This window comes from Aquarana catesbeiana, linkage group LG06, assembly GCF_042186555.1.
Source record: "Aquarana catesbeiana isolate 2022-GZ linkage group LG06, ASM4218655v1, whole genome shotgun sequence".
NCBI classification, from domain to species: domain Eukaryota; kingdom Metazoa; phylum Chordata; class Amphibia; order Anura; family Ranidae; genus Aquarana; species Aquarana catesbeiana.
In genome coordinates, this window is record NC_133329.1 from 358,882,660 (window position 1) to 358,908,446 (window position 25,787).

The window sequence follows — 25,787 nt, forward strand, 5'->3', positions numbered from 1 at the left end:
GCTGACATCCGATCCGCCCCGATCTGCAAAATCCAGGTGGATGGATGTCCTATTTTCTATCCGTCTGGCGGATCAGTTGAAAACGGACATACGGTCCTTAATCATCCTATCCCCACATAGGGGAGAGCGGACTCTCTGACAGGTCCGTCCCTGCACAGAGTGCAGAGACGGACTTGTCATCCGCCGGCTCAGCGGTGATCACCGGAGCGATCCCCGCGGAGTACTAAAAACGGACAGCCTTGTGTGAAAGGGGCCTAAAATTCCAGTCTACAGGATTCGAGGACCTGAGGGTTGCATCAAAACCTGCCATAGTAATCACTTGCTGCCAGTACCAGTACCAAGTTGATACTGCTGATGAGGAGCCACAATCTGATATTGCTACAGATTCTAATGATGTGCCTTGTTCAGACAGTGGAGACCAGAGTGATGACAGTGACTGGTTTACACCTCCACCAGAGTCTCCTGTACAGGTTCCTTCACCTATTACTGATGGGAGGCTCCCTCAGAGGGGAGGTCTGAACCCAGCTACTCCTGTTTTTGAACCACAATCCCAAAACTTGGTGCCTACAGTTCCAGGCATGGTTGGAGCACCAAGTTTTCTCACTAATGCTGTCCCAGAGTTATCTGGACTAATGCTTGAGGAGAGGAGGACCTCCGCCAATGTTTACTTATGACACCTTGGGAAGACCCTGTTATGCTGTACAGAACAATGTACAACCTCATGTTCTGATGGACATGATTGCTGCCCATTCTAGACAGGTTAGCATGAAGCCTAGTTATTTCCTTTGCAGCTAATCTTTGTAATAGATTGCTTCTGGAGAAGTGGTCTGCAGAAGACGACAATGATGTTAATTTTTGCTATGTTTTGTTTGTATATCCTTGCCAGGTCAGAAGGATTTTCAGCAGGGGGAGAATGTAGTGATGTGGCAAGTTCCTTGCCCATTTGCCAAGTGTATTACTCCTGTTATGCAGTGTTTGTTTTGCCCTTTTCCAATATGGCTGCTATGCTCTCTCTCTCACCAAGCATGAGGTCATCAAGAAGAGCAGAGGTATGGCAAGGGTTCTTGGGTAAGTGGGAGGAGGAGAGAGCACATCCAACAAGGACCAGCAACTTACTGGTATGTTATACCAGAATCATGCCTGCAGGTTTTGGTATTGTTCTTTTCAGCCAGCAGTCGGCTTTCATGTAAAAGCAATCCTAGTGGCTAATTAGCTGCTATATTGCTTTTACAAGCAGTGGGAGGGGACATTCTCCCCCCCCCCCCATGGTTTTCTTGGGCTCTCCTGTCCCACCGGCAAACCTGAGAATGCAGCTGATGGTTCCACCAGCTGACCATAGAGCTGATCGAAGACCAGAATGGCTCCAATCATCTCTATGACCTAAGAAACCAGAAGCTACGAGCATTTTATGACTTTGGATTTGCTGGATATAAATAGCACCATCACCATTGGGCAAGCATCTTATCACACCGATCTTGGTGTGGTCAGATGCTTTGGAGGAGAGAACTAGAGTCTAATAGACCCCAATTTAAAAAAAAAAAATAATAATAATAATAAAAAGGGGGAGGGGGCGGGGGAACAGTGCGCAAAGGCGAATGCAAGCGTTGGTCTCCTGTCATATGTAAACAGCAATTGCACCATGCATGTGAGGTAGTAGACCTCTGTAAATCTAAAGTGGTAACCTAAAGGCTTTTAAAAATGTATGTAGTTTGTCACCGCTGCACAGTTGTGCGCAATTTTAAAGCACGTTGTATTTGGTATCTATGTACTCAGCCTAAGATCATCCTTCAGAGGCGGCTCTCTAATTAGGCAAATTAGGCGGTCGCCTTAGGCCTCGCCCCCAAAGGGGCCTCGCGGCCGCCTAGTTTGCCCATACCACAACCTCGATGATTCGCCGGGACCGCCCTGCATTCTCGATCCGGAGTCCCGGCAAATCAGATTCCCGCAATGCCCGCGGCTTGTGCGGGGTGTCTCCGCTCCCACACGCCGCAAGCTCCACTCCAGTCCACTGTGCATTGCAGCCGCCATCTCTCCCTAGCTGCCTAACACACACAGTGCACTGTGGAGCGAACTGAACCCGCCCCTCCTCCTCCTGTGCTGTGATGTTTTCCTGTGCACGGAGGAGGAGGAGGAGGGAAGGAGTCAGTACCGAGAGGCGCACTGGTTTGAGGTCTGTGTCATCTAAAAGAGAGTCTTGGAGGGGAGGAGGGCATGAAGAGGAGGGCGAGGGAGGGGGAACAAGCAAAGAGTTCACTTGGAGTGATTTGGGGGAGAGGATATCCATCCATCCCCCATACCATCCTGGCTCCATCCATCCCCCATCCCCATCCACCCCACCCCCATCCCATCTCCATCCATCTCACCCCAATCCCATCCTGGCTCCATCAATCCCCCGATCCAATCCCAGCTCCATCCATCCCCCCGATCCCATCCCGGCTCCATCCACCCCAATCCCATCCCGGCTCCATCCATCCCGATCCAATCCCAGCTCCATCCATCCCCCCATACCATCCCGGCTCCATCCACCCCACCCCAATCCCATCCCGGCTCCATCCATCCCCCCGATCCCATACCAGCTCCATCCATCCCCCCATATCATCCCGGCTTCATCCACCCCAATCCCATACCGGCTCCATCCATCCCCCGATCCAATCCCAGCTCCATTCACCCCAATCCCATCCCGGCTCCATCAATCCCCCCTGATCCAATACGATTCCCATCCCCCCATACCATCCCAACTCCATCCACCCCCCATACCATCCCAGCTCCATCCACCCCACCCCAATCCAATCCTGGCTCCATCCATCCTCCCGATCCCATCCCGGCTCCATCCATTCCCCCCGATCTCATCCCGGCTCCATCCATTCCCCCGATCCCATCCATTCCCCCAACTCATCCTGGCTCCATCCATCCCCCCAAACCATCCCGGCTCCATCCATCCCCCCAAACCATCCCGGCTCCATCCATCCCCCCAAACCATCCTGGCTCCATCCCCCGATCCCATCCCGGCTCCCTCCATCCCCTCGATCCCATCCTGGCTCCCTCCATCCCCCCAATCCTTTCCCGGCTCCATCTACCACCCCGATCCCATACCAGCTCTATCCATCCCCCTATCCCATTCTGGCTCCATCCATTCCCCCGATCCCATTCCAGCTCTATCCCCCCCAGAACATATCTTCTCCCCTCCCAAAGACCCCCTAGCACATATTCTCCCCCCAATCAAACAGATGCTGTCTGCCACAAAGGGGATGGCATCCATTTGATGGGCACAGTGGCTGCATTTGATGGCACAGTGGCTTCTTTTGATGGGCACAGTGGCTGCATTTGATTGGCACAGTGGGTGCACTACATGGGCATGGTGGCTGCAATTGATGTTTTTTTTTTTTTATTTTAGAATTTTTCAGTTTGTTTGCACCCCCCCCCCAAAGAATTGTGAGCACCAGCCACCAATGATCTTTGTATCATGTCTGCAGCCTCTGACCAATTCTTGTATCATGTCTGCAGTCTCTGACCATCTCCTGTATCATGTCTGCAGTCTCTGATCATCTCCTGTACTATGTCTGCAGTCTCTGATCATCTCCTGTACTATGTCTGCAGTCTCTGATCATCTCCTGTACTATGTCAGCACAGTCTCTGACCATCTCCTGTAGTATGTCAGCACAGTCTCTGACCATCTCTTGTAGTATGTCAGCACAGTCTCTGACCATCTCCTGTAGTATGTCTGCAGTCCCTGACCATCTCTTGTACCATGTCTGTAGTCTCTGGTCATCTCCTGTATCATGTCTGCAGTCTCTGACCATCTCTTGTACCATGTCTGTAATCTCTGATCATCTCCTGTATCATGTCTGCAGTCTCTGATCGTCTCTTATAGCATGTGACCTTCATGTAAATCAGAGGTCTCAAACAGATGGCCCTCCAGCTGTTTTAAAACTAGAAGCTCCATGGATAAATATGCATGTAATATATATATTTGTTTAAAGAAGAATTGTTAAGAGAAAATTCTATAAAACGGTGAGTTCATAGAATTTAAAACTCTTAATATATGCAATTTATACAGTTAATTTTTATCGCTTGAATTATTTTTCCCATTATGGATGTGAATCATGTCTTAGATTTGCCTAGGGCCTCAGAAAGCCTAGAGCCACCTCTGTCATCCTTTATAGTTTACCAAACATTTGGGCAATAGTGTTTTAGTGCAATAAAATTGGTGTGTCCCCCCCCCCCCCCTTTACTTTACTTTATTAAAAAAATTAAAGTATATATATATATATATATATATATATATATATATAAATGGGCTTTGTCTTCAAGTAGTTAGAAGAGTGGGCGATGTGTGGCATAGGCTTCTAATGTTGTGCATAAAACACCAGGACAGTTCAAAACCACAAATGACCCCATTTTGTAAAGTAGACACCCCAAGCTTGCTGATAGGCATGCTGAGTCCATGGAATTAAATGATATATTGCTCACACATGACATGCTTATATGGGGAATTGCACCCAAAATACATTCTGCTGCTTCTCCCGAGAACAGGGATACCACATGTGTGGGACATTTTGGGAACTACATACAGGACCCCAATCTCCGCCCTCAGGATCTCTTATGCCCTGTCAGAATAAACTCTGAAGGTTTTTTCCGACGGAATTCCGCTCAAGCTGTCTTGCATACACATGGTCACACCAAATTCCGACCGTCCAGAAAATGGTGATGCACAACATGTACGACAGGACTAGAAAACAGAAGTTCAATAGCCAGTAGCTTCCGCCTCGTACTTGCTTCAGAGCATGCGTCGGAACAGCATACAGGACGAGCAGTTTTTCCACTAGTAATTTGCGCCGTCATAAAAAATATAGAACATGTTCTCTATCCAAGTCTGTCTGAATTTGACAGAAAAAGTCCAATGGGGCATACACATGGTCAGAATATACAATGAAAAGCTCCTTTCGGACTCTGTCGGAAATTCTGCTCATGAGTATGCAGCATAAGGGCATAAAATGGTGATTTTACTCACTAGCTATCACAGTTTCAGAGGCCCCAAAATATCAATATTGCACAACCCCCCCTCATTTTATAACGTAGACACCCCAATGTATTTGCTAAGAGGCATGGTGAGTATTTTGCAGCTCTCTTTTCAAAAACAAATTACATTCTTTTTTCAAAATTTTGTGACAAAAAGTGAGCGCTGCATACTCAACATGCCTCTCAGCAAATAGCTTGGGGTGTATACTTTCCAAAATTGGGTCATTGTGCTATCTTGGTACATCATGGCCTCCGAAACGGATAGATAGTGGAGGAGTGAAACCACCATTTTACACCCTTCGAAAGCCTGAAAGCGGTGCTTGGTCTTCAGGGTCCTACACGTAGCAAAAACTCACATGTGGTATCCCTGTACTCAGGAGAAGCAGCAGAATGTATTTTTGGGTGTAATTACACATATGCCCATGGCATGTTTGTGCAATATATAATTTCAGTGACAACTTTTTTTTCAATCACAAAAAAAAAAAAAAAAAAAAAAAAAAGACAAAAAAGTGCTCAACATGTCTCTCAGCAAATTCCTTGGGGTGTCTACTTTCCCAAATAGGGTCTTTTTTTTGGGGGGGGGTACTGCCCTGCCATTATAGCACCTCAAGAAATGATAGGCAGGCAAACTAAAAGTTGCATAAATTACAGAAAACGTATCCTAGTGCATAGACGCACTAACTTTTGCGCAAGACAATATAAGCTTATTTAAATTTTTTTTACCTGCAACATGTGGCTTAATGCATTAATGCACTAAAATTTGGAATGATAATTTCTACAGAAAAAAAATACAACTGAATTTCTGGTCTTTTTTCGTTTATAGCACAAAAAATAAAAAACTGCAGGAGGTGATCGAATACCATCAAAAGAGAGCTCTATTTGTAGGGAAAAAAAAAAAGACAAATTTTGTTTGGGTACAGCATTGCATGACCGCACACTTACCAGTTAAAGCAGCACAGTGCCAAATTGTAAAAAGTGCTCTGGTCAGGAAGGGGGCAAATCCGTCCAGGGCTGAAGTGGTTAATGACATAAGTCCCAGAGCTTTTCTTTTCCATAAGGTCTCAATTCTGCACATTATAACTTTCAGTGTTTGTAGTCTACTCTGTAGCAGCAGATGCCTTCAAATAGCAACTTATTGCTGACTACAATCAGCCAGCAATAGATCACTAGAGCATCAATCTATTACTGCAGAGAGATGCTGGACAGAGCTGCAACAGTTCTATCCTGACCTCCATACACCAGAGGAAGTGATGCAACGTCACTCCAAATATAAAAACACAATGCAGAAGCATTGTGTCGATAGTGTTCAATCAGTATGGCTGTAGCACATCACTATGTAGGAAGAAGAGAAGCCCATGAGTAGATTGTTTCAGACGGCAGTACCAGACTTAGACCGCTTTCACATAGGCGTTTTTCCATGTGCTAAAACTAGCGCCTGTAAAATGCTCCCCTGCAGCCCCAGTGCTTTCACACTGGGGCGCTGTGCTGGCAGGACTTTTTTTTTTTTTTTTTTTTTAAAGCCCTGCAAGCAGCATCTTTGGAGCGGTGTGTACACCACTCCTCCACCGCCCCAGCATTGAAATGAATGGGCATACAGGACGGCAGGCTGCAGGGGATGACATCACCAGACGTAGACACGTTTGAGCATGTGTGGTGTAGTGTAGTGGCAAGCCGCACTCCTTTTTTCAACAGATGTCTGTTGAAAAAGGAGTGCGGCTTGCCACTACACTGCAGCACGCATGCTCAAGAAACACGTACACTTCTGGTGACATCATCCCCTGCAGCCTGCCATCCTCTGTGCCTCATCCCAAGAGGATCTTCCGGTGCCAGCCTATCCATCCAGCGGAAGAAATCTCCTCTGACCAGACAGTTCTGGAGGGAGGAATAGAAGGCCCAGGATCACCACCCTGACACTACCATTTTAATACCTAAATGCCTTTCACTTTCTACTGAAATGTGAGCGTTGATGACTATATCTTCATTAAAAGTGGTTTTAAAAAGTCTGCTCGTTTTTACTGCAGCTTCCTGGAACTCGGTTTCTGTTCTATTATGATGGCTGCCCTGCTTGCTCTGGACTTTTAACCCCCTCCTACAGTTTGCACATAGACTTTTACATTATGGATTTGCTATATGTCTAATACAGATTGATTACATATCTTTATTGGGTCACTAATGGTTTTAAGTTGTTGCGCCTTCACTTGTATTTGGATGATATGGCAGCCTGTGACTGGCAGAAACCCACCTACACCATGTCATGAGATATATATATATATATATATCAGTGATCAAACTACGGCCCTCCAGCTGCTGCAGAACTACACGTCCCACGAGTCATTGTGGAACTCTGACATTCACAAACATGACTATATATCACAAACTTAGATTTTTAAATAATTAGTGCCATCATCTGCATACAGAGATGAGATAGTGATACTAAAACTTTTTAATTTACATTAAGAAAAAGTGCCCTCTGTAGGGATTGAAGGGAATTTTAATTATTAACAGCTTTCAAGTCCTGTCATAGATTGGCTCAGATTTGAGGTCTGAGCCATTCAGGTTCCTTACTGCAGCTATGACTGCATTTATGGTCATTGTCTTGTTGGGACAGCCCGAGAGAGGTTTTCTGCAATTTCTCATCTTAAATTTTTATGTTACTGGGTTATGCCAATAAAGCAGTCCAACACCACCAGATCCATACTACCTCCACCATGGGGATGGTGTGCCAAAAGCGATAAGCATTTTTTTTTGCGCTATAGTGTTTTGCACTTGGGATTAAAGGATTTACCTCTGGCCTCAGACCAGAGAACCTTTCATCCTCACCCTGTTGAATATGACTTGTGTGCTTCAGACGCAATTTTGCTTTGCACTTTAAGATCTTCCCCTTTGACACTCCTCTTTTAAGCCCAGCTTTGTGTAGTATCAAAGTTGTGGTTGGTGCAGGACTTGATTTTCTCCATCCTTATTTGGAGGTCTAACACTTTTTTTTACATTTAGAAGCTATTAAAAAACTCCCCCCACATTGCCAGCATTAGATAGTTTGGCTGAACAAAAAAAAAAAAAAAAAAAAAAAAAAAAGCACGCTCAATTCCCCTACTATAAAATTAGAGGGTGGTGAAAGCCTGTGCAACGCACTATACATTAGGAGGTGGTAACCCAAGCAGCTCCCTCCCCAGCCATAACATTGCTGCATCCAGCCCAATGGCATTGCAGACAGGCTCCTTTAACCAGCCACACCAGGCTAGCCATTTGTAGACCAACAAGAGAATTTTTTTTCTGGTGTAATAGTTCCCGTATGTCATTTAACAAACAAAAAGCAAGTAGCCATTATCTGGTATCCCAGGAAGATGAAAAAATTTACATACCACAAAAGTATGTTTGCATTGAATTCAAGGACTGGTGCTGGTAGAAAGCTTTGTTGTTGAACCATTGTATTGGAAAAGTAAAAAATAAATGCTGATCTGGGCAAGTACATTTGAGTTGTAGTTCACTCTGCAGATGGCATTTGCAGAAGGAAGACTGTAGGTGTGCCACTTCACTCACCATGGATTAATTTAGCAAACTAAACAGACAAAAGCAATATCATACCTTTATTTTGAAACTATACAAAATAATTTTTTCCCCTTATACAAAAAGGTTACTGTAGAGCATCAAGCCACTTCATACATTTGCGCTAAAATCTACGTGGCTGCTGGATAATGTAGAGTCTCTTCTGAGAAATGACCTTCTCCACAGTGGGGCGGGGTTTCTGGTGCGCAATCTGTGCCGCTTCTGGATAGTTATGACCCAGCTGCAGGAGCAAACACAAGACAAACTTATGAGTTCTAGCCTAGAAAAATACAAAATAAAAACACCCCCCTATCCCAAAGACAAGTTCAACCAATATCCAGCCTACTTCTGGGAGAGTGACACTCAGTCCTCTGGTGCGTGCTGCAGTACCATCTGCCAACCCATACATCACTACTTAAACCCAACACCAATGATTTGCCCAGGTGACCACTGTCACTAAAATGAAGTTTTAGTGGGGACACCTATTCCAGTGGCAACTGTCTAAAGGGCGTTTGACAGATTCTCAGCGCTTCCTGTTGTGTCTACAAAGTAGCGTGAAGTAATGGAAAATATCCCCAGTGGGGCACAGATGAGTAGTTGGGTGGGGTGGGGTGGGATTGGGCTTTCATGAATCCCTACCCCATCCAAAATGAAAGCTTTGGCTTTAGTTTTATGAAAAGAGTCAAAATGAAATTTAAATATGTAGGCTTCAATTGCTGACCTTTTGAAAATGGCCCATTTGATGTCATGCTTGGATACATTTGATCTGACCTGAGCAAAGAAGGGAAGTTAGAACAGGTATGCTGACCCAAGTTCTAGATAAGCAATTTAAAATTAAGCAATGGAAGCCTCTAATAATCATGACAGACTAAAAACAGAAAGTGTTAATTGGTCTTACATTGGCAAATTCATATCTAGTAACCATTAGAAGAGAGATGGCAGCCAGAGTGCTTGTAAGGACTGTAGAAACATTGCCAAGGTTTATGGGCATCTTAAACAGCTACCCTTGGTGGGACACTCCAGTGTGTCTAGAAAAGCCTCCCCCAAACTGTTGTCTAAAAAGTCTTAGGATATAATTCGTAGTACCCTCAACTGGAAACATCTGAGACAGACATAGACCCACACCTGCACATAGGATTTCACAAAAGAGCTTAAAGGATTACTTGCAGTTCTACATAGTCATGCAACTTCCCTCTATAAATCTCCAAGTTTGAACATTGATACATGTGGCAGCTTAGTCTAACCAGCCATCATTTGCAACTGCTTTAGCGGCAATAGAATGTGTGTACACTAAGAGTAGCCAATAAAAAGGAGTTGCAGTCCACTCAAAACCCCACACTGCAGTGTTGCCTGACATGAGGATCACAATATCTCAGTAGCACTAGGCTCCCATCAAGTGAGCCAAGGAATCTGCCAGGGTGTCATTCCTCTAATGGGTTTGCCCAGTCCGGCTTACAAAGATGAATTCCCATTGAAGTCACATGATCATGGTGAATTTTGACCACCGATTTAGCATGGAGTGTGCCGACACTAGAAAAGGCACAATTTCCTGGAACTTCATTGCAATATCATAAAAGACAACTGAGAAATTAAGAATGCTGGCCCGAAGAGACAATTATTTACACCTTAGGTCGAGATAAAACAAATCCCCAGTGGTGCTACAGATTAGGTCACAGCTCCCTTACACAGAAAACACATACCTAGCATATTACAGATAGTGGAAGGTCAAAACTGCTACCCAGTTTAATTATAGCCTGCATTTCATAAAAAAAAAAAAAAAAAAAAAAGGCTGTTGCACATCAGAGATAATCTGCCAGTCTGCAGAATGATCAAATGTTCAATACACTGTCTTAAGGCCACGGTGTCTTGCCTTGCTGGGGAGAAGAAAAAAAACCCACCACAGACAGCTGATGGATAGACACTGCCTTGTGCCATTCTGCATTTGTGAAATAAGAGTCAGGGCAGCACCAGCTCCCCCAAATAATGGGAAATTAGAGTGTGCAGCTGTTCTGCTTCTCACAGGTAACGGCGCCTGTGTTTGTTCTCTTCATTCTTTTCCGACACTGAACAGACAGCTTGCAATGAGGAAAGCAGCACATCAAACCCAATCCAATCTTCTCTGGCTGACGGCTGGTGGATGGAAATGGCAGTGTAATCTATTCTATTATAGAAGATACAAACTAGTGCTAGCCAAGACTCGAAAATGTAACCACTGCCATCTGTCACAATTTTTTTTTTTTTTTTTTTAATACAGTGTACAGTAAAGGAACCACATTTTTAGGCAACTACACAGAGTGACCATAAAACCTTTACAGGTCCAAAGCTGCAAGTGGTCCTGGAGTTCTAGGGACAGAATATCCAATATTAACATCTTAGTTACATTTTTTCTTCAGAATGTTTATTTTGGTTCTCATCTCAAGTGAGACATCATTCAGCATATTTGGTACAATACAAAACATGGCATGGAGACCTCTATAGCTCCACATAAGCCCACACTTACCAGGGATCCCCTTTACTTAGCCAAAGAAAGGACATTGAAGCTTTAGATTCTGCATTAGGGATCCAAGTGAGCACCATTAACATAAGAGTTGCTGACAAAACAGCATGCGTGTGGATTTGGGAAGCAGTATTTTTTTACTACAAGCCATCAAAATTTCCACTCGCATTTGGAGTGGAAATTGGGTACCAACCCCCCCCAGCTGCTCTGATGCCCTGTAAAAAAAAGGCTGCACCACTTCTACCAGAAGCAATCAGCCAGGAAACTGTCAGGAGGAGACCTGGCTAGATGACAGGGTCTCCTGCTGCGACATTGCCTGCTTGGATCAGAAATGGTGGCTGCCAAGTCCCACCTCCTGGACCAGAGCCTACAATAGACTGCACACTCATACAATGCGAGGAAATTTAATCAGTGCACTGTCCATTATAGTTGCCGGTAAAGGAGGTGGGACTTTGACAGCAGCCAGCATTTCGGATACAAGCTGTGTTACAGCAGGAAATAGTTTGTCATCTGGCCAGCTCTCCTCCAAGATAGGCTGCATTGATGGGCACCAATATTCTTTATTTTTGTAACCTAAATTTTGCATAAAACATTTAAACAGTGTCATTTCATGAGAAAACTTATGAGGGCATGTTTAGGGCTGGCAGGGTAGGGGTGGGGCAGGGCAACTGGTGGCAAGTAACTTAAGGGCCTGGCTAGTAGCTCAAGACTTGAAATTTTGAGCCCTGGTTATTACAATGGCATGGTTAACAGTTATCAGTCTGATTACAGTAGCAACTCTGAGTTTGGCATCATGTTATTTATATCAAGGCAGAGCACATTAGTGCATGTCACATAGCTGTACCAGGATCACATTACAAATTGCATAAGCGCTGGTTATATTTTATAAAAACTTTATTTCACACAGGGAAAGTTACAACCTCCAACTGACAAAACCATTTATGGTTGCAGGTCACAGCATGGACCAATCCAGACACCAAATTAGGCCAGTGGCATCACTATGGGAGTGCGGACCGCACTCAGGTGACACCAAGTAGGAATGGATTTCTGACTGCAATGGTGTCACCACCCCTTCCAGGGCCACTGATAAAGCAGTACAGCTTGCCCTCCTGTACTGGGCCCCATCAGCACAAAAGGGGGCCCCAGCAGGAGGGAGGGCTTTACTGGCTTATTGCTTCTCTTGTGGTTCCCCCTGCAGCATTTTATAACTTCTCCTTCCCCTCCGGCTGCACTGCAGGGTGATCCATTCATGCATCTGTGCCCTCACCCTCCCAGCTGTCCAGGGGTTACTCTGGCCATGTGAATGAACAGACTGTTTATGTAGCTGGAGCCACCCATTATGCTAAGGCAGGGGTCCCCATGTCAGTCTGTGGCCTGTTGATAACCAGGCCACACAGGAGATGAGCGGCAACTGCAGTCTGCATAGAGCCATCAGACTGTGGTTGCTGCTCTTCTCCTGCTGTGCAGCCATGTCTGTCCTCCCCCTGCTCACAAGGGACTGCTGTAAAGAGGGGCTGAGGACAGACTGAATATAACCCCACCACCGCCCCTGGGAAAATTGGTTGCTGTGAAACCAGTCCCTAGTGCAAAAAAAGTCAGGTACTGCTGTTCTAAGGGGATTCAGTGGCTAAACAAACAGCTACAGGTCCAAGTTTACCAGGTGTGGGGGGGATTGGCTAGGAATGCATGCTGTCTGTTCAGGGTTGTACACCTTCATCCCCACACCTGTCAATTAGGACCTGTGGCTGTGTTTGTAGAGCTGGTGCATCCCCCATAGAGCAACATAGGCCGACTGTACACAGCTCCAGCCACAAAGACCATGTGAATGAGCCTCACAGATTTATTAACTTAATACAGTTTTAGCAGGAATTGTGTGCACTAATAACTTTAGCAAAAAAAAAAAAAAAAAAAAAAAAAAAAATTAAAAGATAAATTTTTTTTTTTTTTTTTTTAGAGAGGGGGCTATATGGGACCCTATCATTTCTACCCAACAGCAGCTCTGCTACCCCAACCTGGGGCAGCACACCGGCACCAACTGCATCATTTTGGGGTGCGCACTGTGAGCATGCATGGCTGACTCAAAACTAGCCTGCCCAGCACCCTGTGGCAAGACTGGAAAGCGCCTGATGCAGGGGAAGAGTGAACACTTGAATTACTAGCCTGCTCAGAGCCCTGCTTTTCACTTAGTCTTCACTGCAGGGCTCAGTATAGGCTAGATATAGTTGATACGACATTGCTGAGGAGCAAGAAAAACAAGAAAAACAAAAAACAAAAAACAAAAAAAAAAAACCCCAACACAAAAGCTGGACTACATATATTGTGTACTATACACAATGCGCTTATCCAGAATCTGCCTCCCTGCTCCTGTCAACTCTTCATTGCCCTCAGGGGAACAGTAAGTGAAAGCACCATTTGTGTTCTACAATGGGACAGTCAAGGCTTTCTGATATCAGTTGAAAGGAAGTTAAAAAAATTCATGCATTTCAATGTCATTCACAATTTTGCAGCTGTGAAGGCCAGGAAACCAAAGTTCTGATTTAGTCAAGATGTGAACTAAATGCTTGTGCATTTGTTCCTGCTAATTTCTGTTATTATAGTAAAGTTAAAATAAACAGTTTAAATTGCGTTCCATTATTTTCATATGATATTGTTGGGGTGCACATTTCCTTGCACCAGGTGACACTAATTGAGGCACAGAATATACTTACTTGGGCTCTAAAAAGGGCCACAGAACAGTGGGAGCCAAAGAGGCACAGACAATCAATCCAAGCATTACAGGCCTATTCATTTGTATATTTTTATTGGACCAAGTGTCATGCATTTTGCTGCAAGTCAAGCATAAATCCCTTCTTTCCTATAGGGCTGGTTCATATGCATGCCCATCTACACACGTGCATCCTTTACCTTGAATGTGCATGAATGTTATCCAGCTTAAAGGGGCACAGAGCAGACCAGTCTGGGTGAAAAATCTTAAACCCCTTTTACACTGGGGCGGTGCTGACGTTAGAGCGCCACTGGTTTAACCCCCGCTAGCAGCCTAGGAAAGTTAATAGCACCCATGTTTTGGCGCTGCCGAAGCACTGCCCATTGATTTCAATGGCAGGGTGGTGGAGCAGTGTATACACCGCTCCTCCACCACCCCAAAGATGCTGCTTGCAGGACTTTTCTTCCTATCCTGCAAGTGCACTGCTCCAGTGTGAAAGCACTTGGACTTCACACTGGGGTGGCTTGAGAGGCACTTTTTTTCTTAGCACTAAAAACACGTCTTCAAAAGTTATGCACATATGTATACATACACACCCCTCAAATCCAGGGTACTACAAATCTGTACCCTATGCCCTGCCAGACAGTTTAGAATTCATCATCCACCTCACAAGGTCTCCTGCTGTGCTTAAATTTCATACTTCTAGCCAAGCAATCTGATTGCGGACAGGGGGGGGTTGCATAGTGGACATCTGTAGATTCTGGACACAGCACAATTGCCATTTGGCATAGGGCAGCAAGAAAAAAGTGCCAGTACCAAAAGGTGGTGTGATCTTTGCCCCACAGTACAAGTATAGTTCCAAAAGCACTGAAAAGAAACAGGGTGCAAATGCCTAGTGCATTACCACCAACATATTTTTTAATTTATTATGGAATAACCCAATATGTGGGTTATATGGGGCAATATATGGGGCAAACCTGGTCCTCTATGCACATTTCATCAATGACATAGGTCATCTGGGATGGCTCTGACTGGGAGGGATTCATGCAACCCCATTCAATATCCAGTTCACACATGTGGTGGACAAAAAGAAATTGTTCTTCCTCGATTTAGAACTAATGGTAGACCAACTCGACCATAGTCTCTTAAGACTCATTTCAAGTCAACAGTGGGCAATTCTCATCTCCATGCCTTGTGAAAAGATAATGTTCCCCTGGGTCAATTCTGTAGGTTGAGGTGCACGTGGATCCAGGACTATGACAAGCAGAATAAATACTCAGGAAAAAGTTTTTGGAGAAGGGCTATGATGGTGAACGTATGAATCCTATTTATGAAAAATATAGGAATGATTATCTGCAAGGAAAGAACCCCACAGCATTTGGAGAGGGAGCCTTCATTGACAATTTTTTGCAAGTATAATCAGAAATGTCTGCTATCAAGAAGACCCATGAAAAACATTGGGGTATTCTAGAACAGGATCCCCCGTTGTCTAGAATCATTTCTGATAAGCCTAGTCACCCATGATAGGCCAAAGGAATCCAAGAAGCATCACTGCCCCAAGCAGAGTAAAACCCCTGAAATAAAATTATCACCGCTCTGGGAGAACATCTTTTGATCAAAAGGAGAGAGTTTTAGATGTGGGGTTCCCAATTGTGGGTCCTGCAACTATATGTGGAAAAGAAAGGAGGAATTAGCAGGGGTAGATGGAAGAACCTACCCCAAACAAGTTAACTGAACTACACACAGTTCATTGTCTACCGTTTAGTTTGACCTTGTGGCCTCTTATATGTGGGCCATACATCACGCACATTCAGGATCTGGTATGGTGAACACAAACATAACATCTTAAAGGGTTCAATAAGCACTTCCTCTTACCACTTCCAGGATGTCCAAAACCCCACAGGCCTTAAAGCCTAAGGCATAGAATCCATAGTTTGGGAATTAGATTGTGCAATAGGGACACCTATTGGATCCACTAATTAGGTTCCCAAACTCCTAAAGGCTTGAATATCCATGCAGTACTCCAAGAGGAGCTGTTGGGCAGTATGTGATGTTGAGCCATTTCTTTGTTCACATGTTCTCCCTCAGATCTGCTGAGAGCAGGACACAAGTGTATCATCAACCAGCATCTATACCAGTGTTACACCATACCATTATCAAATCTGTACTGCACCCATAAAAAACTCTACCACCGTTCTACTGAATGGTCAACCCACATCTACATTGTATCCGTAACAAGTCTATACTACACCTATAATCACATCTCTGTATGCAGGTTCATTAGGACTTTCATATGTGGTGCCAAAGCTTCCTAAAGAGCCCCAACAATGGCCAGCAGAAACACCAAGGACTTCCATCATCATTAAACCTGGCCACAAAGCCCCTCTGTATACCCATTTATGTTTTATCAAACACTGACAGTGCTTACCAGATGGTTTAGGCCTAGTATAGCCACCATTAGTACAATCTGGCAATATTGCTCTATTAGTTGATTTAGACTCATTACTGCACTTCAGGTGGCATTGTTTAGGCTATGTAAAGGGGTGCTTAGAATGGGGGAGAAAAAAAAAAAAAAAAAAAAACACCCTCCCTTTCAAATTATTGATACCAACCTTCTCCAGAGCTCCAGTCAGAATATTCATAGCCTGCATCTTTGTTAAATTCACCACAGAGCTGTTGGATACAAAAAAATAAATAAAACAGTAATTCCATTCCTTTGGAAATTAGGCTTATGATCCCTCCCAGTATGGAGTTATGACCAACCACCACACCCCCCTCCCCCAAGCCACAAAATTCCCTGCCACAAATTATGCTGTTCCAGTGGAAGGAGATTTACTACTGGAGTTGAAACCTAGTAGTGGCCTTGGCAGCACTGAGGACAGTCCAGTAAGATGTGCGCAAACATCACAATGTATATTACTAACCAGGATAAGGTAGGGTTGAGGTCTCAGCAAAAAAGTTAAACTAGAACAGGCAGCATTTAGGGTTAGATAGCAGATGGTCTGCAGATTTGAATGTGAAGACGTGGCTGGAGCTGTGGACCTGGAGCTTGGACAGTGAAAGCTTACATACACACGTCCAGCCCAAGGGACAGGGCCTGTGAGCAATATATTTAGTTGCCCACTGTATTCAGTGCAGCTGCTATTGAATAGTTATGGTCTTGCTTAGTGTTCAGTCTGTTCACTCCCTCCACTTTCCAGAAAAGCTGTAAACTTTCTGGATCATGTGTGGAGCTATGCAGATGGCAGCATTTATACAGCCCTGGCCAATCCCAGGGAGAAAATTTATATCTGAGCACACTGGGCTCTAGGTCTTTTCCTGGAGAGGATCATGTCAGCCTGGATGGTTTGCTGCCCTCCAGAGCAATGCTGCCACATGCTTGCTGTCTGAGGCCTCAGGTGGGCAAACTGGGTGCTGGGCCCCTAGAGAGCTGACTGAAGGGTTGTCTGAGAGATCACTAAAGAAAGCGGTCAATTGGAAGTAGGGAGGCAAACAGTGTCAGAGTCAGCTTTGGGTCTGTTAAAGCAGTGGTCATCAACCCTATCCTCGGGGCCCATTAACAGGCCAGGTTTTATGTGTTACCTTGGGGAGATGCAGACTAGAATACTACAATCACTGAGCAACAAATGATATCACCTGTGATGTATTTCAGTTATCTTGCAAACCTGGCCTGTTAGTGGGCCCTGAGGGCAGGGTTGAGGACCACTGTGTTAAAGGACTGGAGACATCAGCTGGTGTTCTGAAGAGCTTAGTCCACCTAGTTCTCTGTAAAGGGACTCTGCTGTTGTGGCTCTAAAGAAAGGAGTTTGCATTTAACCATTTGTACCTCAAACAGTCACACATTGGAAAAACCAGATATCATTTTCCTTCCACTTCACAATTATGTGCCACTTTGTTGGTCAATCACATAAAATCCAGCTGTGTTTTCGGTTGCAACATGACAAAAAGGTAGAATATATCAAGGGGTATGAATTTTTTTCAAGGCACTGTATATGGCCAGCTTAAGACTATCTTGTCCACAGATTGACAAAGTTCCAGTGGTGCTTCCCTGCAGATGAACCAGCCTTGGCAACCAATTACGGAAGTGGACGTTCAATGGATCTGCTAGAGGGATAAACCAGGAGTTTTGGGGGGGAATTGAATGGCAGGGCAGACTGTTTGAGTTGTCCAGTCCCTTGAATCATTTTTGATCTGAGGATTCTGAGATTGACATCTGAGAGCAGCTAGAAGTACCTTGGTTTGTCTGCTGTAGCTCTCTTTTTCTCTGGTGGCCCACTGTCTTCATTGCCTTGTTTTTTGGTGACCCTCATTCCTCCTGCTCTTACTAGATGGAATAAAAGTAAAAAGACAAAAGCCAGGTCAAAAAAAAGACAAAATATAAAAAAGGCTAAACATTCATTAGCTGTAGGCATTTCTGGACATACATATACAGTACTTTTAGGGGGCGGGGGGAAAGCAACAGCACCTGTGTTTCACAAAAACAGACAATGATACACATGCACACTCCAGAGCAGTCACATAGCAAGGCACCTGTGTGAGGAAGCACCAAGGGAAGCAGCCACCCACCAGCTTGTGAGGTGGCTTTGGATACAGGTTTAGCTTTCCTGCTTCAATAGAAGCCAGAAAATTGCTGCTTCCATAACAGTCTCACAGGAGAGAGAAGAAGAAAAAAAAAAAAAAAAAAAAAAAAAAAAAAAAAAAAAAAAAAAAACCACAACCACACCACACACCATTCTCCAATGTGGATACCCAAGGCACTTTAAGCGGCTAAATTCTCACATAAACGAGGTGGGCTGGAGCCCCACAAAACTGGATGACTCTCCATTCTCCAAATACCCTGGATCGCCCCGATTTCTTCCTTTGTTTTATTGCAGCAATGCTTAACCATGCTCACAACTGGCTGTCGGATGCCACCAATGCAGCAGTTGCCTTGGGGGCCGCCATCGTGGGGTCATACGAAGCACTGCAGAATGTTTTATTTCGGGGTACTAGGGCTCCACATCGCATATCTCAATAAAAACAGTGCTTAGAGCATGGTCTGGGGTGGCCGATCCCCAGGTGCATTCCCAAAATGCTCCGCTATGGATTAATCCCCTTTTACCTGAATTCTATTCCATTCAATATTTACATCATATTTGTGAGAATGGTGCACTACTGACATTTGACCAACTTAAAGCTAGATTCGACTTGACTGGGAAGATATCTGGGACTCCCCCTTTGGGCACCTGGTCTCTTCTAGAGATCGGTTGATCCAGTTTAAAATTTACACAATTTTAATTACACTCCATACAGGCTTCACAAAATATACCTGGACTGCACGTTGCAGTGTTGGCGCTGTCCAGCTGACTCTGGGTTTCTTACACATGATATGGTCATGCCCCGCTGTACAGCATTACAACCGTCATCACTGAACTGATCACAATTCCTATACCCCACAAGATAGAGATTTGCCTGCATGGCTTGGTGGATGCTCTTGCCCCTTCGAGGGCAGTTCGTACACTATTAGGATTGCTTCTCTTCTATGGCAGGAAACTCCTCATACTCAAGTGGAGAGCTCCCATGTCTGCCCTTACCCTAAATGCATGGAAATTAGTCAACCTTGCAGTACCCTTATATAAAAGAAACACTCTAGTAGGGGATGTCCCCTAAAGTTTCAAAAGGTCTGGAACATATGGCTAGAGTCTGAAACAACTCTAGAACAAGAAGACCCTGTAGGACCATCGGTCCAATTTAATTTCACATATGAGATGATTGTTCCTCTGATTGCTCCCCCCAGGGGTGCATTCTGACTGGCTACGTGCCTATAGCCACCCACTTGTTGTAGACCCTTTCTTGGGTGGTGCCTGTGGTATAACATTTCTATGTAAATTACTAAGCATTACACTTATCCTGTTATTTTTAGCAGCAAGCTATGGGGTTGTTTTGTTGTTAACTAGTTTAGTCCAGTAGTTAAGGTACAATATGCCTTGCCTAATGTTTTTATGCACCTTGAGCCGGGGAATGCCCAGAGGCTCTGTTATGCAACTTTTTTTTTTATTTCAGAACAAAAAAAAAAAAAAACACACCCTTCAAGCAGCATCTTTGGAACAGTGTATACACTGCTCCTACCCATTGAAATGAATGGGCACTGCTGCTGAAGCACTACTGGGGCTAGTTGCCAAATAGCACCGCTAAAATTAAGCTAAAGCACTGTTAAAACTAGCAGCATTTTACTGTCAACACCTGCTCCAGTGTGAAAGCAGCCTTAAGGACTCCTATAAACACCAAGAGGTAATGGCAGGACCCATACAATACAGTCCAAGGGATCTAGTCAGGGCCCATACAATATACAGATACCTTGGGCTGGAGCACCCCACCCCCCACCAGTACCTTTTATTAGTAGCCACCTGTGTTAGGAGTCCTTTAGTTCTCCCACAGAGCAGTGTATTTCTCCCATGGTTGAGAAGCAGGATCTTTCATTCTATGAATAGTGCAGGGCCCACTGATAATGGGGTACTTTGATGCAGTAGTGGGCTTAAGCACTATATGGTCATATAGTGTGACTAAATCCCCATATATTTTTTTTCTGAAAATGTTCAGGCGTTTTTAAATAGCCTTGCCGGATTCCCGACAGGCCAGGCTCAGGCCGGGGCCAGTCCACTCTGCTTCGGCAGGGAGCATATCCGCTCAAGCCGCCTCCCCCACCCCAGTCATTGATGGAGGGCTCTGTGTGCCGCGCTGCATGCTGGGAAGTGTAGTTTCTAGCACAGTCCCGCGCGGATTCACGTCTTCCTCACGTGGCAGACAGGAGGCGCGGAGGGTGACAGCGAGAGCGGAGGCTTCAGGCAACAGCCTACTAACAAGTGAGGACCCCTGTCCCCCCCTCTGTCACCCCCACTGTTCCCATTGAATCGAATACTGGTAAGTTTGTTGATTTAACTTTACTTTTTCTTCATTTTAAATATTGTATTTGTTCCCGTTTTGTTTTTTCACTTCAAAATAAGATGTAAGCAGTGTGCATAGGAATTTGTTCATAGTTTTTTTTTTTTTTTTTTTTTTTAAACTATAGTCCGGCCCTCTAACGGTCTGAGGGATAGTGAACTGGCCCCCCTGTTTAAAAAGTTTGAGGACCCCTGTTCTAGATTGACCAGACTAGAGCTCTGATCAATCCCTGGACTCAGACAGTCTGGTGATTGGATAATCAGTGAACAGTGTGAATGGATTTACCCAGCATAAGAAATGAGGATGACAGCTAGCTCATCACCTGCTTACATGAGCAGAGAAAATGCTTTAGGCAGCTCTTAAAAGTGCACCTGTTTAACATCTGCACAATTGTTGGACACAGGGCTCAAGAAATGCCAAGTCTCACATCGCAGTAACAGGCCAAGAATTAATTACTGCTCCAACTTAAAAAAACGACTTCCTCCACTGTATTTAAATATAAAACTAGAATCTCCTTGTTTTTATGTATATGCAATATATAGACAGCGGGAGAGATTTAGGCCCCTTTCACTGAAAGTACCATTCAAATCTGTGCAACTTAAAGTTGCAGCAGTGGCAAAGTAGTTCCTGCACTACCTTGATGCGATTTGAGGTCAGCAGAGCTTCTCGTTTACTAAGCTCTAGTCTAGAGCAACTGCACAGCTTTTGCATTTAGTAAATACACCCCATGAACTAAAGTCTTACCTCTACAAAAACTTCTCATTTCCAACTGAAAGGGTTGTTTTACAAGTTGTTTACAAATCACTTTAAGGCCCATACACGATAAGAAAATCATGAAATATACTGCTTTTGAAGCAAACATACGATAATCTGATCGCTAGTTACAAAAAAAAAAAAAAAAAACCCACCCCACACTTGATAGAAACATACAAATGGCAAATCACATTTACACAGAATTAAAAAGGGACATCTATAGGTAGAAGAATCCCAGGAGTAGGTATAGGTGATTAAATCAAAGTTCCTCCACTCTGGTTTAAGCAACAGAGCGCCGCAGTCCACACTGGTCACTGTAGAGTGGAAACAGATGGCCTATATACAGGTCACACAGGAAACCATCACTTGAGATGGCTTCCACCTCACCACAGGAGGGGCTACTGGAGCAGGAGGCGGTTAACACCATGTTGGATGTAACAAATCGGATGGTTAGGACAAGGATCCGACTTCAATGAGCTGAAGTCAGACAAAAGTAGTGCAGGAACCTTTGTCAAAGTCAGACTGACTTGTCTTAGACCAGTTAAGGATAGCTAGGGAACCATTGATTTATACAAGTCATGCAACCAGTACTACCAAAGTTGTAATTACATTAATCACTGCACAGGTGTGAAGTCACCACGCATTCTCTTCAACAGCAAACTCAAGCCAAATCTTTTCACTTAGTTTTGGATAGACTTGAGAAGAGTAATTCACCATTTTCTTTTCCAATATTTTTACAAGTACAAGATCAGCGGTTACTAGTGTAGTACAAAGTAATGGTACAATTAACAAATCAATGAGTAGGTTGCATCGCAAATTATCTTAGATTTATGTGAGGTCTTGTATATCATTGTCCCTATTCTAGGTTCATATAGTATGGTCAGACCTAAACAGAAAAAATAAAACCAAAACAATACAAAAGAAAACCTCCTCTAGGTGGTGCACAGGCGTGCTCCAACATGTAACACGGGGGAACCTCATCCTGTCACCCCTACTAGGTTAACTTCTAAGTGGACCCAGGGACCATAATCGGTCCATGGGCCATTAGTGGCCAGGTCAAGTTGAAAGAGAGAGGGGGGGAAAAAAAAAAAAAAAAAAGGGAGTAGAGGATAGTGGAGGGGGGGTGCACCCTGGCCCTGGAGAATAGTACTCCTGAGCCACTCCCATTTCATTATGTAGCCGAGAGGTAGCTAATCCAGAGATCCCATATTTTGTCAAACAAAGCTTATCGTTTAAAATTGCAGAGAGGCGTTAATTCACAGTTATCCATGATAGTTTAGATTTTAGCAAGTGAAGAGGGATCGTTGGTGATTTCCAAGATTTCAAAAACACTATTCTTGCTGCTACAAATATGAAGGCGATGATATGCTTTGATGTCCCCTCCACTGGGCATCCCAACAGTGCCTGTATGGGTGACTTAGTGAGATTCACGAGTCAGGGAATATATGAAATTATATGTTCATATCCAGAACCCACCATTTTCTTTAATGCTGCCGGTGATCCTGTTGGGAAGAATTTACCTTCCCTTCTGTATGTGCAATGGCAGGATTAGAGATGAGTGGAGCATAAAGAGTTAAAAGTAGTATGGTTTTTATTCCCCCTCCCCCCCCCCTTCATACTTACCTATTGGATTGCAGCATCAGAACGATGCTGCAGATGGCGTCTCTGCATTAGTTCTCATCCGAGCAGAGAGCTGCTGGCTACTGCCAGTCAGCAGCTCTCCTCCACGCTCACTGCACCGCTGAGCTGTGGAGTGGCAGGGGAGCGGCCGTCTCAGCAGCTCATCGAGAAGCTGAGACCGCCATCAGTCCAGGCAGCTGGCAGATCCAGACTTGGGAAGTCGGGATGATGCGCTGCCTCGACTGATCTCAGGCTGGACTCAGGGTGGCACAGTGGTGCAGTGGATAGCACTTTCGCCTAGCAGTAAGAAGGGTCGCTGGTTCGAATCCCAACCACAACACTACCTGCCTGGAGTTTGCATGTTCTCCCTGTGCCTGTGTGGGTTTCCTCCGGGTACTCCGGTTTCCTCCCACACTCCAAAGACATGCTGGTAGGTTAGTTGGATCCTGTCTAAATCGTCCCTAGTATGTGTATGAATGTGAGTTGGGGACCTTAGATTGTAAGCTCCTTGAGGGTAGGGACTGATGTGAATGTACAATGTATATGTAAAGCGCTGCGTAAATTGACGGCGCTATATAAGTACCTGAAATAAAAAAAAAATTATATAAAAAAAAAAAAAAAAAAAAAACCCATTGGACTCCCTTATCTGTTGGACTTTGGTTCAAGCTTTTAGATACACTTTAATATAAAGCCATCACAAACTGCAACAAAGGCTCATACAAAGAAAAATCAGGCAAACATTTTCAGCCAAATAATTTTCGTATAGCGTGTACACAACTCGACAGCGGATTCTGAATTTTCATATGAAAATTCTCAAAGGAACAAACTCCAAAAAACGGTCCCATATGGAAACAATGAACAATTTCTCATTTGATGTGTACTGTTTGAGGGAAAAAAAAAAAAAAAAAAAATAAAAATTTATATATAGATTTTCAGAAAAGCCCATGCATGATCAGAAACAAGGGGGTGGGGTCTTTGTCGTACAAGAACTCTCATTCATCAGTTCCAATTTGCAATAAAAACAAGGAAACGCAGACAATCGCTTGTCCCAAATTTCTTATAGTGTACCCTCGTTTGCTTTTATGGTCTCAAACTGGCAGCCCTCCAGATGTTGCGAAACTACAAGTCCCATCATGCCTCTGCCTGTGGGAGTCATGCTTGTAATTGTCAGCATTGCAATGCCTCATGGAACTTGTAGTTTTGCAACAGCTGGCGGGCCGCCAGTTTGAGACCCCTAGTCTAGTTACAGTAAACATGATTGACTACAAAAGTTGCCAGACTGAATTGCCGAGTATTGTAAGCAAAAGAGGGGAGGGGTTGGTGGGGAAGCAAGTCTGCAGACAGATCTGCCTTCAATAATTTAGAATATCTCAGTGCGTAGAGCTTATAGCACAAAGTTTTAGCAGTCAATATATCAGGAGACTTGTAGGGACATATCCATGTAAAACTGAGGCTAAGTAAATCTAACAGAACATTCCAGGAGACAAGAGTCTGCAAACATTGCAACCATCCTAAGAACAAAATTAAAAATTAACAACTCATTGCATCCAAAATAAACCTTTAACTGATTTGATTCCCAGACTATTACACTGCACAGCAGCTACCTACCTGCAGGAAGGTGGCCTCCTTTCAGGGGCAGCGTCTGCATGACCACCTCTGTAGCCATGATGATTCTCTCACACTTTGTTTACTGCTGAGGCACAGCCTGCTTTCAGTTTATATAGAGGCCAGGGAGGGGCCCTATGGGATTACCCAGAGGGCCTTGTTTTGATTGTCATTCAGGTACAGCTGGGGCCAGAAATCCCCCAGCCCTACCCAGCAGAGCATGTAGAAAGCACAGTGGTAAAAGGTGATGTGTAAAATATAAAAAGAAGAATTACAATGACTATTTTCATAGTGACGGAGATGGTGGGAACCCCCCTGTGGGGGCCCCTGACTGTCTCTGCTTGTAGTAGCATAGAGGAAAAAAGAAGTTTCTTGTGCAGGAAATGGAGGGAAGTGATTGCTGCAGGTGACTGGCGGCCAGGTCTGCATTGTTATTCATGGTTATTTCCGGAGTCACTTCTATTTTCTGCTAGGAAAGGTAAAAATGTGTAAATATAATAACCAAAGCTGAATGAAAAACAAACAGAAATTATATAAGCTCAAAAAAACAGTTGTTATATTATATCGCAGCCCTGCAACTTTCCACATGTGGTGGCTGCATTTGTTTTCTTTATTCAGGCTTTTATTTCCTTGTAAGACCCCTTTCACACTGAGCCGCGGTCGAGTTAGCGCTAAAACCCCTCTCCAGCGATTTTAACCCCCATTAGCGAGTGAAGAAGGGGTTAAAATTGCCCATGTTGCGGCGCTTCTGAAGCGCTTTTCAGACGCTTTGAAAGTGCTGCTTATTCATTTCAATGGGCAGGGCGTTTTGGGAGCGATTTATACAGCACAGCGCTCCCAAACCACGCCAAAGATGCTGCTTGCAGGACTTTCCCTAATGTCCCGCAAGCGCACCGCCCCAGTGTGAAAAGTCACACTGAAATTAATGGGAGGCGATTTTCAGGCATTAATTAGAGGCTATTTCTAGCACTAAAACCGCCTCAGTGTGAAAAGGGGTCTTATTATTTCTTTAGGCCGTGTTCACACTTATGCGCATAGGATGTGGGTTTCTCTGCATCCAATTTGCATGACAGGAGACAGTGGCCAGCTCTCAATGGAGCTGGTTTACACATCTCCTTAACG

The 25,787-nt window shown here is 44.4% G+C and overlaps 1 protein-coding gene across 1 annotated transcript; it reads right to left on the minus strand.

The window, feature by feature from the left end:
• Positions 1–8,593: 8,593 nt before the first annotated feature.
• DAPL1 (death associated protein like 1) lies at positions 8,594–24,823 on the minus strand. The gene is made up of 4 exons (XM_073634108.1): positions 24,669–24,823; positions 18,000–18,090; positions 16,379–16,439; positions 8,594–8,806 (listed from the first exon to the last, which is right to left on the minus strand). Exons 1-4 carry the CDS (start codon positions 24,724–24,726, stop codon positions 8,690–8,692), a joined length of 327 nt encoding a protein of 108 aa, XP_073490209.1. The 5' UTR covers positions 24,727–24,823; the 3' UTR covers positions 8,594–8,689.
• Positions 24,824–25,787: the final 964 nt, after the last annotated feature.

Excerpts from the sequence above, each read along its gene's own strand:
- DAPL1 (XM_073634108.1), bottom strand. The coding sequence starts at position 24,726 with ATGGCTACAGAGGTGGTCATGCAGACGCTGCCCCTGAAAGGAGGCCAC. Across the intron at positions 16,440-17,999 it reads GCTACAGCAGACAAACCAAG|CTCTGTGGTGAATTTAACAA; the intron begins GTACTTCTAGCT and ends TGTATCCAACAG. Across the intron at positions 8,807-16,378 it reads TGACTGGAGCTCTGGAGAAG|CTGGGTCATAACTATCCAGA; the intron begins GTTGGTATCAAT and ends TTGCTCCTGCAG.